This window comes from Carcharodon carcharias, chromosome 18 (assembly GCF_017639515.1).
Source record: "Carcharodon carcharias isolate sCarCar2 chromosome 18, sCarCar2.pri, whole genome shotgun sequence".
In the NCBI taxonomy this organism is placed as follows: domain Eukaryota; kingdom Metazoa; phylum Chordata; class Chondrichthyes; order Lamniformes; family Lamnidae; genus Carcharodon; species Carcharodon carcharias.
The window spans coordinates 96,708,944-96,722,085 of record NC_054484.1 but is presented as its reverse complement, the minus strand read 5'-3'; the positions used below and the strand labels follow the sequence as shown (position 1 = coordinate 96,722,085).

Sequence of the window (13,142 nt, the reverse complement as noted above, 5' to 3'; positions counted from 1 at the left end):
TGTGGGAAAATGAGAACTTGTTCATTTTGGCAGGAAGAATAGAAAAGCAGTATACTATTTGAGCGGAGAGTTTTTTCAGGACTCTACGGTGCAGAGAAATCTGGGTGTCCTGGTACATGAATCACAAAGACTTGTAAGCAGGTATGGCAAGTGATTAGGAAGGCAAATGGAATGTTGGCGCTTACTGCAAAGGGGATAAGTATAGTAGGAAAATGTTGCTGCAACTGTACAGGGCCTTTGTAAGACCTCATCTAGAGTGCTGTGTACAGTTTTGCTCTCCTTAAGAAAGAAAATAATTGCACTAGAAGTAGTTCAGAGAAGGCTCATTTGACTGATTCCTGGGATGAAGGGGTTATCTTATGAGGAAAGGTTGAACAGGTTGGGCTTATACTCCTTGGAGTTTATAAGAATGAGGGATGATTTTATTGAAACATAAAATTTGGAGAGCACTTGACAGGGTGGATGCAGGGAGGATGTTTCCCCTTGTTGGGGAATCTAGAACTAGGGGATGCAGTTTAAAAATTAGGGGTCGCCCATTTAAGACTGAGATAAGGAGAATTTTTCTCTCTCGGAGGTTTGTTAGTCTCTGGAATTCTCTTCCCCAGAAAGGAGTGGAGGATGGGTCATTGAACATATTCAAGGCTGAATTAGATAGATTTTTGATCAACAAGGAATCAGGGATTATTTTGGGGGGTGGGCGGCAGTGGGGGAGTGCAGACAGGAAAGTGGAGTTGAGGCAACAATCAGATCAGCTGTGATCTTATTACATGGTGGAGCAGGCTCAAGGGACCTACTTCTGCTCCTAATTCCTGTGTTCTTTTCTCATAACCAAGACTCCTGAAAATTGAGATTCAACTTTGCAACTCTTCTCTGCACTGTACCCAATGCTTGAATGTCTTTCTGGTTTCTTGGCAGAACTAAGATACAGTATTCATGTGCAGTCTGACCAGAGCATTGTACAAATGGATTAATGCGCAAATTGAAAGAAAGCTAACAAAAAATGCCTTGAACAAATACTGCAAGGAGAAAAGAAAACACTGATCACTGTCTCCTTCTGTCTTATTCTACTGCTTTGATTATGTAATTCAACATCCTATCAGCTTTATTGATTGCTGATCTGGATTAGTTAGATATTTAGTGACACGTGTACTAAGACTTCCAGGACTTACCCTGTCTGGAGCTTTATCTAAAGCCTTTTGAAAGTTGAAGTACACTACTTCACAGACTCCATTTGGGTTGTCATTTCCTCAGACAAGTTCAAGATTGGTTAGACAGGATATTCCCCTTCTGAATCTGTGCTAGCTGCTGTTAACTAGGTTATTATTATACAACTGATCCTTGAGCTTAGTCCTAATAATTAGTTCCATTATTTTACACAGAATTGAAACGATACTAATGTGACTGTATTTGCATACATCTGTTTTGTCACTTTATGGATATAGACATCATATTAGCTTGTTTCAAATCTACTGGTACATTCCCTCTGTCCATTGATTTTGGAATAATGATTGTTAAAGCCTCACAAATCTCTCCCTAGCTTCTCTCAACACTCTGGAAGATCATCTATTCCCAGGACTTTATTTGTTCAAATCTATGTTCGTGAATATTTGGAGTGTTTATTCATATTAATCATCATTTTGTGCTCACCCTCAGTTTCAAGTATATTTTATTCATTAGTATATTTTAATATCTTTTCATATCTTCTGTGACGATCCTCTAACCTGTTGCAGCACTGAAAAATATTTTGTTAGCTTAACTCCAGCGGCTATATTTTTACTACCCTTTTAACATATTTCTGCATTTTCTTATATTTTCCAGTGAGCTGTTTTCTTTTCTCCTTCCAAGATTTGTTCAGGGCATCTTTCATTAGCTCTCTTCAATTTGCTCACTAATCCATTTGGCTCATATTTACTCAGCCAGAGCTTGTTTGCTTTTTATTCTTCCTGCATGTGATAGCTTTAAAAAGTTCCACTTCTACTATTTTACAGCTTTCCCCAATAAATGTTTATCAAGTTTAGCCCAAAGTGATTTATCTGGCTCTGATCTCGGATCTTTCTTACTCCCAAATCATGTTAAACATTATCATTCTGTGGTTGTTGCAACATGGGATGCTGCAACTTGAATTTCGTGTACATGTTTTGGTCATTAATGAATAGCAAATCAAGATGAGCACTGCCTCGAGACTTTCTTGACACATTGGGTCAAGATGCAGTCATATATTATATCGAGCGCTATGACCTCCAAACCACTTGAGTTTTCTTGGTTCAAAGTCTCCCAATAAAATAGTTTTCCTGTTTTCACGTAGACTTCTCATCTTTTCGAAAATTGTTCATTTCCTGTGCCGACTAGGGGTTTACACACATATCCAGTGTTTGTTTCCATTATTTTGATGTTAAAGGTGTCTAATCAGAGTAATTCATTTTGAAGCTATCTCCCAGAGGATTAATTCCTTCTACTGTTCCGGTCCCTCTGATATATATAGTGTTACAACACTTTCTTTGTGCATCTACTTTCTTTTGTAAACACACTATACGTCTGAGCACTGTATTCATTTCTGTACTCTGATTTCAGCCATGTGTCTGATATACTGTAGTTCCCTCATGCCACTACAGCCTCCAGGTCTGGCATCTTATTTCCGCTGTTGCTAGCATTCATATACATCTCGTTATAGAACTGCCTCCTCTTATGTTCTCCAGTGTCCGCAATGTGGCATTTTTCTGAGTCTATTCCTAACTGTTTACTCGACTTGTCTCCTCAGATCTTGGTTTGAACCTGCTCTCACCCCCACTTGCTTAGTTTAAATACTTTCTATTGCTGTCACAATCTTCTTTGCAAGTCTTTTTATCCCTGCTTGGTGTAAGTGAAACTTGTCTCTGTTGTACCAATCATTTTAATTCTGGAAGGATTCCCAGTTATTTATGAAAGTAACACTGTCGTAATCTCACTGTGCTTATCAGCCAATCTATTACCTCCTGAATTTGTTTGGTAAACTGCTCTCGAGAAGGTGGTGGTGAGCTGCCTTCTTGAACTGCTGCAGTCCACGTTGTGTAGGTACACCCACAGTGCTGTTAGGGAAGGAGTTCCAGGGTTTTGACCCAGCGACAGTGAATTAACAGCAATACATTTCCAAGTCAGGATGGTGAGTGGCTTGGTAACTTGGAACTTCCAGGTGGTGGTGTTCCCTTGCGTCTGCTGCCTTTGTCCTTCTAGATGGTAACAGTCTTGGGTTTGGAAGGTACTGTTTAAGTGAGTTCCTGTAGTGCATCTTGTAGATGACAAACACTGCTGCCAATGTTTGTCGTTGGTTCAGAGAGTGAATGTTTGTGGATGGAGTGTAAATCAAGCGGGCTGCTTTGTCCTGGATGGTGTCAAGCTTCTCGAGTGTTGCTGGAGCTGCACTCATCCATGTACATGGAGAGTATTCCATCACACTTCTGACCTGTGTCTTGTAGATGGTGGACAGCCTTTGAGGAGTCAGGAGGTGAGTTACTCGCTGCAGGATTCCTAGCTCTATAGCCACAGTATTTATATGGCTAGTCTAGTTCAGTTTCTGGTCAATGGTAACTCCCAGCATGTTGAGAGTGGGGAATTCAGCAATGGCAATGCCATTGAATGTCAAGGGGTGATTGTTAGGGTCTCTCTAGTTGAAGATGGTCATTGTCTGGCACTTGTGTGGCACGAATGTTACTTGCCAATTGCCAGCCCAAGCCTGGATATTATCCAGATCTTGCTGCATGGACTGCTTCAGTATCTGAGGAGTCGCAAATGCTGCTGCACCCTCATCTTTGTGATAAACTGTATATTCAGCAGTTTATTGGGTATCTGCTATTTATGCCACTTGTGTAGGAGACAAGCAATTAAATATTTTTATTTGCAACATGTCCCATTTCTTAATTCAGCTGAAGCACATAGTCTATTTTCTACCTCACTTCTCTCATGCCCAGAAATTGTTCTGAAAACAAAATACTTTAATGTGTCCCAGCGCTTGTCTAAATTCCCATCTTGGCATTACAATATCATTATAAATACAAATGTACTTAATATTATCGGAATAAGAAATGATGCCAGGAGGCTTCTAATATCTTTAGAGCTAAGGCTGCATACCAGTCGTGCTATTAAAGTATTTATATTGTTATAATAGTTTGGTCGTGCAGGGCTTCAGCATTGCTGAAAAATTGCTGTTGAAGCTTTTCATCTTGCACTCAAGACAAATTCACAAGAACACTAACGTATAATGCATGAGAAGAGAGTGCTGATTGATTGGCAAGTGGATGTTGACTGATAGAGGCAATGCCGTGGAGAATGCACCAAGAACCCATTAACTGCCAAGCTTTTGTTTAAATTCAAACCAGGCAGGTCAACTCTGATTGGTCAAGGTATTGCCCTAGGGAATGGGTGTTCCCCATGCTTTTGCTTAGTAAAAAAGGTGTAATGCATGGACATGCTCCTTCTGTCTGCAAAGGACAGAGCCCTGTGTATGAATATATGTTGCTACGAGCCTCACTGTGAGCCCAACTGATAAATCTTAAATTAGTTGTCAGTGAAATTCTTAACACAATCAGGATTGTTTAACAAATATTTAACATCTAATGTTGGACACTTCTGAATTTCGCAAGCATGGGCTGGTTGACTACACTCAGTAATTTGCCTGGTGTGGACAGCCGAAGGGAAATGCTGTTTGGTATGATCCATGGATGTACGGTCTACATACCTGGCATCACACCAACTCTGAAATTCATAAACCACATTACTCATTTGTGCAACAGGCAGAATGTCTTTTTGGCTTGATGGCAGCGTCCTGTTAGTAGAAAATACCACTTGTGTTGCTATTGTATAGGCTCCATGTCAAATGGCTAGCTTCACCTGTTGCTCAAATTTTTGATACACATAACCCTTCCGGGGTAATCTGAGATAGACTGGGCATTTTTCAGAACCGAAGGTGACAGCCTTGGGCCCATTCATGTGTTTGCACGATATACAGCGAGCAATGACCTGATCATTGCTGATCAGGGTAGCCATTATCCCGCAGGATGGCTTTGATTACCCTATTTCAGCATCAAGATTGCACCATGAGCAAATGGCTGGGGCCCTATTTATGAGGTTGCCAATAAGGCCAATCGTATATCATGTGGAACTGTAAAAATCCCAAAATGTATGTTAACCAGAGGAGGTAGGCTTCGGTAGATAGTAGTAGAGAACCCATTGGCAGATGTCTTAACTAGCACGTGAGGAAAGCGTGCTCACTTGACTGCTCCATTTCAAAGATGAATTTGAGCACAGGATGGAGCCCGTTAAGACATGTAAGGAAATTTTTACATGTAGCCGTAGATGCAAACTTTACAAATGACATAGCTTTAAACAAGCACTTTTCATTTGCTATACTTTTCATTTTGCAGTACAATGTGATGGCATAAATACATTTTATTTTCTATACCAGAAAAAACCAACAAGTTTTGCCAGCTAAATATCCTATTCAGCTATAGTGCAATTTGAATTAAATTAAGTATTTGGAATATTGTAATACACATTTTTTTTTCAAAACAATTATTTTTATTGAAATTCGAAATGCGTTTGTTTACCTGTGACACATATCCTGGAGGCACATAAATAGGAGGCACTGAACCATTTGGAGACACCATTGGAACCTGAGCAGGGCCTGTAAAGGGAACACATTAATTTCAGAATTCTGTCAAATATTTCAATAGAATGAAATGTAGTTTCAAAATGCACTATAAAGCTGCTGGTTATGTAATGTGAGAAATCACTCGTGAACAGCACTGCTAGTAAATGGTATCATACAAAATCCATGTCCATCTTTCCGCAACTCAATTTTGAATCTGTTCAATTCAGATTTCTAATCTGCCAGAGCACTGAGACAGCAAAAATATAAGTGACATCATCTGATACTATGGGCTGGGAGGTGGGGGCAGTAAAATAGTAAGGAGCTGTGTTGGGATGATTTCCCTATGCAGTCCCACCACTGGGGCTTTTTTCCAGTGACAGGCTTTGATGCAGATTTGCTGTCCTGTCTGGGTGGCAGGAAGCCGAAGGGCCCCATCAAAGGTCATTTTAGGGGACCACTGGCATTTTTCCAACGCTGCCAAGTTAATGGAGAGGGCCCCATGCAGCAGCCTGGGGGATCCATCAGAATCAGAGGATCAATGGTCCAAAGAGGGGATGGCAGGCCTAGCAGCCTCAACAATCTCAGTGGAAGGGTTTCCCATCCAGCCCTCAGTCCCCTGGTCATCATACATATTGGACTTACCTGCTGGGGGCTGGAGGTCTCCAACCTGTCTCAGCAGTGACCACCTCTCCTTGTGGCTGCTGACCCTCTGTGGATTGGTAGCATCAGGAATCTGCCCACAATCTTAACTGGACACTGGGCTCGCAGGTGGTCAATTTGGAAGCTGCCTGTGCTAAAAGCGCCAAGACGGTCTCGCTGTCAGCAAGTGCAGGCTTTGAACCCATTTTTTGCTTTGTCATCGGAGTCCTGAAACCAGTGGTAAAATTCAGGCCTTCGACTGGGATGCAATATCTCTTCTTACCCTCACTGCAGCCTTTAACATGGTTGTCTGCACGTTCCTCAACCACCTTCTATTCTCAGTTGCCCAGCTCAGTTGGACTGCCCTCATTCAGTTTTTTTGATCATTTCAGTGATTTTGGCATAGTTGTCTAGGCCAGCATTTATTGCCCATGCCTAATTGCCCTTGAGAAGGTGGTAGTGAGCTGCCTTCTTGAACCGCTGTAGTCCCTGTTGTGTAGCTACATCCACAGTGCTGTTAGGAAGGGAGTTCCAAGATTTTGACTCTGCAACAGTGAAGGAACATCGATATATTTCCAAATCAGGGTGGTGAGTGGCTTGGAGGGAAGATTCCAGGTGGTGGATTTCCCATATTTCTGTTGCCCTTGTCCTTTTAGATGGTAGTTGTCATGGGTTTGGAAGGTGCTGCCTAAGGAGTCTTGATAAGTGCCTGCAGTGTATCTTGCAGATGGTACATACTGCTGCCACTGTTAGTCCTTGGTGGAGGGAGTGAATATTTGTAGATGGAGTGCCAATCAAGCAGACTGATTTGTCCTGGATGGTGTCATGTTTCTTAAGTGCTGTTGGAGCTGCACTCATCCAGGCAAGTGGAGGGTTCTCCATTACAGGGGTGGCGTAGTGGTATTGTCACGGGACTGGCAATCCAGAGACCCAGGGTAATGCTCTGGGAACCCAGGTTGAAATCCTACCTCGGAATTTGAATTCAATAAAAATCTGGAATTAAAAATCTAATGATGACCATGAAACCATTGTTGACTGTTGTAAAAACCCATCGGTTCACTAATGTCCTTTAGAGAAGGAAATTTGCTGTCCTTATCTGGTCTAGCATACATGTGACTCCAGTCCCACAGCAATGTGGTTGATTCTTAAATGCCCTCTGAACAAGGGCAATTAGGGATGGGCAATAAATGCAGGCCTTGCCAGCAATGGCAAAATTGAATGAATTAAAAAAAACTCCTGACTTGTGTCTTGTAGATGGTGGACAGTGAAGAGGTGAGTTACTCACTGCAGAATTCCTAGCCTCTGACCTATTGTAGCCAAAGTATTTATATGGCTAGTCCAGTTCAGTTTCTGGTCAATGGTAACCCCCAGGATTTGGAGAGTGGGGTAATGCCATAGTCTTGTTGGAAATGGTTATAGCCTGCACCTGTGTGGCACGAATGCTATTTGTCAGCCCAAGCCTGGATATTGTCCATGTTTTGCTGCATTTGGGCATGGACTGCTTCAGTGCCTGAGGAGTCATGAATGGTGAACATTGTGTAATCATCAGCGAACATTCCCCCTCTGACCTTATGATGGAAGGAAGGTCATTGATGAAGCAGCTGAAGATGTTTGGGCTTAGTGATGTCCTGGAACTGAGATGATTGACCTCCAACAACCACAACCATCTTCTTTTGTTCTAGGTATGGAACCAGTAGATGTAATATATTTGGATTTCCAAAAGGTGCTTGATAAGGTATGCACATAAGGCTACTTAATAAGATAAGAGCCCATGGTGTTGGGGGTAGTATTTTAGCATGGATAGAGGATTGGCTAATTAAAAGAAGAAAGAGTGTTGGGATAAAGGGGGAATTGTCAGGATAGCAACCTGTACTAGTGGAGTGCCAGAGGGACCAATGATGGGGCCACAATTATTTACAGTATACATTAATGACTTCGAAGAGGGAAGTAAATGTACTATCGCCAAGTTTGCGGGTGACACAAAAATAGGTGGGAAGGCAAGTGGTGTGGATGACACAGAGTCTACAGAGGGATACAGACAGGTTAAGTGAGTGGGCAAAAACTTGGCAGATGGAATATAATGTTGGAAAATGTGAAGTTATGCATTTTGACAAGAAAAATAGAGGGATTGAATATTATTTAATGGAGAAAGTCTGCAGAAGGTTGCAGCACAGAGGGTTTTGGGAGTCCTTGTGCATGAATCTCAAAAAGCTAACATACAAGTTCAGCAGGTAATAAGTAAGACAAATGGAATGTTGGCCTTTATTTCAAAGGGAATGCAGTATAAAAATAGGGAAGTCATGCTAAAACTAGTTAGACCACACCTAGAATACTGTGAACAGGTGTGGTCCCCTTATCTAAGGAAAGATATACTGGCATTGGAGGCAGTCCAAAGAAGGTTCACTAGGTTAATCCTGGGTATGGAGAGATTCTCTTATGAGGAAAGGTTGAGCCTGTACTCATTGGAGTTTAGAAGAATGAGAGGTGACCTTATTGAAATACATAAGATTTTTAGGGGGCTTGACAGGGTTGATTGACAGGGTTGATGCTGAGAGGTTGTTTCCCCTTATGGGGGAGTCCAGGACCAGCGGGCATAATCTCAGAGTAAAAGGTCCATTTAAGACAGAGATGAGGAGGAATTTCTTCTCTCGGGGGTAGTGAATCTGTGGCATTCTTTACTGTAGAGGGCTGTAGAAGCTGGGTTGTTAAGTATATTAAAGACTGAGATAGGCAGATTTTTAATCAGTAAGGTTGACGGGGAATAGGCAGGAAAGTGGAGTTGAGGATTATCAGATCAGCCATGACATCATTGAATGGCGGAGCAGACTCAATGGGCCGAATGGCCTGCTTCTGCTCCTACATCTTATGGTTTTATGGTCTAATGGTATGACTCCAACCAACGGAGAGTTTTCCCCCTGATTCCCATTGACTCCAGCTCCACTCTTATCTATCACCTGTAACCAGAACACCCCCAACAATGGCTTCTCATCTTGCCTCTGCTCCCACCTCGTTAACTCTGAAGTTCCCTAAGGAGGTGTCCTTAGCTTCATCGACATATTACCTTTGGTGACATCATCCAAAGGCATGGGGTTTGGGTCCACATGTACCTGACAACATCCAGTTTTACTGCTCTATCACCACCCTCAGCTCCTCAGAAAAAGGGATTATATTCCACACAAACTTCCTTCCACCTGTGATGATTACTGATCATAGCCCAGAATTACTTACAGACATTGCGAACTTTTAAGTAAGACAAGCTCTTTTTTTAAAAAAAAAAGGGCCTATAAGCAAAAGCTGGCTGAGGCTGTAAAGTAACCACTTGTTGGAAAATTCTTATGTGGATTACACTTGACCAACTAGTCCAGAGAAAGGAATGTCACACCTGAAGTATATCAAGGCCTAGTTCAGACAGAGACACTTCAAAGGAAAAGATGCAATACAAAAACTGAACTGTAATCTCATGTGGTTGCAGAAATAATTAAGGCTGATTACCATTTCCTGTGAGTTATATCCTAGGCTATGGACATGAAGTGAGTCGAAAAGAAAGCAGATCTTGGCGCAAGACATGTTTCTTTCTTCCCTTCCAGGAATACACAAGAAAAGGGGTTAAAAAGCCAACTGCAACCCTAGGCTGTTGTGCTAGCTTTGATGTTCCAGGCCTGATGTGCGAGGATATGCTCTAAAGAACATGTCGCAGGTAAGAAAATCTCTGATTGTTGGAAGCAAGTCACAAGTCAGCAAAGCCACAGTCGAAAAGGAAAAGGGCAATTCCTTTCTGCTAACTTGCTGAACCAAGAATCTCCAAACCAAATGCTTAACTGCCCAAAGTCACCTCTACCAGAGTCATCCAACTTAACGGCCTCAACATTTCATCATCTACACCTCACAGACCAACCAAAGACTGATTTGTATATCTTTTTCATTTTTATTTCTGGACTCGCTTCTCACTTGTATTCTGTGTGTATGTGTGTTGTGCTTTTATTATTTTTCTCACATTTTAGTAACTAATTGTTCTCACTAGAGCGACGGAGATTGAGGGGTGACTTGATAGAAGTTTACAAAATTATGAGTGGCATGGACAGAGTAGATAGTCAGAAGCTTTTTCCCAGGGTAGAAGAGTCAATTACTAGGGCACATAGATTTAAGGTGAGAGGAGAAAACTATAGAGGAGATGTGCGGGGCAGGTTTTTTACACAGAGGGTAGTGAGTGTCTGGAATTCGCTGCCAGAGGTGGTGGTGGAAGCAGGTACGATAGTGGTGTTTAAGAGGCAGCTTGACAAGTACATGAATAGGATGGGAATAGAGGGATATGGACCCCGGAAGTGCAAAATGTTTTAGTTGACGGGCAATATGATCGGCGCAGGCTTGGAGGGCCGAAGGGCCTGTTCCTGTGCTGTACTTTTCTTTACTCTTTGTTCTAATAAACTCACTCTTTAACTCAAGAAAGCCTGGTTAAATTGGCTCCTTTTAAAACATAAATACATTTGGACTGGGAAAAGGTATCCACAAGGGAAGGGATCCTTTTTAAATTAATTTTGTTGCAACCAACTGAAGGGGTTTCAGAAAGAAGGGGAGCCAGTTCATCCCTCCTCACCCAGGAGCGTAACAATTTGGGGGAACCTTGCCCAGGGACCAGTTGTAACACATACTTCATTTCAACCTATCAACGTATCTTCGATTCCTTTCTCCATCATGCACTTATCAATCTTCCCCTTAGATGCATATCTTGCTTGTCTCAATCACTCCATGTGGTAACAAGTTCCACATTTTCAACAGTTGTATAGTTTCTCCTAAATACTGTGCTGGATTTATTAGTGAATATTTATGAACATAAATTTACTTATAAATTGTTTGTAACCTTGGCATCCTATTTGGCTTCCATAACGTTGTCCATCATGGTCTTTGCTTCAGCCCTGATATTGCCGAAGCCCTTACTCACACTTTTGTTACCTCTAACCTGGTGGCATCCTATCCCACACCAAGGCTCATTCACTCTTGCTTTGTGCTCACTGGCCAAAATTGACTTTAGCCAATTTTTTTCCTTTCCTTTCTCCTCTGAAGTCATTGACTCCTCCCAGGTATATTCCTCTTGGTGTTGTTCTCTCTTTCTTACCTTTCCTAAGCAGTCATTATTTACAAGCAGGCCTTGATAATGAGGCTTGGTAGGCTACTTAATATCAGGAGTAGTCTTATCCTTTTCTGCCAGTGGTGTTTTCTCTTCATTCGAGTCAATTTTCTTTTTCATCCCTTTGTCTAATTGTGGAAATTGCTTTCCCAACGAAGGCAGATGGGGCAACTTGTAACCACAGATCTGTGTTATTTGTGAGCTAGACTCTAGCAGGTTAATGATGGTAGCTAGTTGAATAACCATTGATTTCACTTTCACTACTGTAAGGAAGTGCCCAGTCTCACTGTTCTAACAGGTATATCTGTGGTGAATTGTATACCACCATATGTTACTTTTCTGCAGCGCAGAAAGCTAAAGTGAAATACATTCCACTACCAATTCATCATTCCTAATGTGGTAAAACTTAAGAGTCTTGTTTTTTATTTCCTGCACTGGCAGTGCACAGCAGAAATGTCCAAGCTGTGGTGGTTGCAGAACCCTGATAATCCAGCCCTCAAAACATAAGTTCCTATTTCTTTATGCAAGTTTATCTTGTTTGCATTTTTTGGGGCATTTAGTTTTGTGATGAGCTGTGTAATAACATTGAAGCAATGTGTCCAGTATTTAGCTTAGCATCAATTCTGGCGTGCTAATTTAAGGGTTACGGGTACCGGACCCTGTGTTCAGGAAGCTCAGGACTGGATGTGTGCTGGATTTGGGGATTTTACAGATTTTGGGTCCTAGGCCAAGTATGTACTTATAATACATAAAATAAATATGAAAAATAAAGAATAAAGGGTTTTATTCAAACTGCTACCCTGTATGTAGAAAGTTTTCAGGTCCTATTGGATTTTGGGACATGGGATAAGGGGTTCAGTACCTGTATAAGCCTGTTTCACACTCAGAAATCATGTACCACTTGAGCTGATACGTAACTGCAACCGTTAATTGGTTTATCTGAAGTCAGGTGTCTAAGTGGAAAGCCAAGCCATTAAAAATTACCTAAATGTTTACATTTTAAATTTTTAAATAAATTACAGCTATTTTGAATCTAAGATACAATTCAATTCTGCTTCAGTTTGGTCACCGTTTTGAAGTCATTTGTCAGTCATTCTTTTTCAAGTCAGACAATCTACCTGGAGCATTCAAGGGAGTTAGACAAGTCAGAGGCTTTGACAGATGGTTGGAAAAAGAAAAGGACTGCTAACTTAGAACTACTTGAATCTTATTTTAGCACTGGAGTTGAGAACTTTTAAAAATATACAAGGAGTTGGCTTTTCTAACTACTGTTTTGTGCTCCTATTTGTTTGTTGTACCATTATATAGAAAAAAATTATTCTGCAGTTAACACCCAAGACAAAGTCCAGTCTAGTGCTTTTCCACTGCCTTCCACAGAGCAAATGCAACCAAGGCACAGAATAGCACAGAATATACAGCTGAAACTGTCTAAAAAGTTCCACTGTTCATAATTGAGACATATTAAAGCTGTACCAAGATATCAGGGCAAGTGCTAATCCATTTTGGGATATAGGGGTCTTGGATTTAGCAATGAGATTAACCTGAAATACAGAAGCAAAAAAAGTATCTAAGAAAGGTGAAACCCAAAAGTGCAACAGGTAATTTATTTGCTGCTGCTTTACTGTTCAACAAATCCTATATCAGAATGTCAAGATCTAATAGTATCAGCTGCTTGAGTTATCGAATCATCAAATGAAACAGCACAGAAGGTGATTCAGTCAATCGTTCTGTGCTGCCTCTGTGAAAGAGCTATCC

At 41.3% G+C, this 13,142-nt stretch overlaps 1 protein-coding gene across 5 annotated transcripts in view; it reads right to left on the bottom strand.

The window, feature by feature from the left end:
* The window catches only part of fndc3a (fibronectin type III domain containing 3A), a 249,305-nt gene that overhangs the window by 86,682 nt on the left and 149,481 nt on the right, over window positions 1-13,142 (bottom strand). For all 5 annotated transcript variants that reach the window (XM_041211953.1, XM_041211951.1, XM_041211954.1 and 2 more), the window contains one exon: window positions 5,580-5,656. In XM_041211953.1, the coding sequence (XP_041067887.1) occupies window positions 5,580-5,656 (77 nt within the window). The remainder of the gene's footprint in view (window positions 1-5,579; window positions 5,657-13,142) is intronic.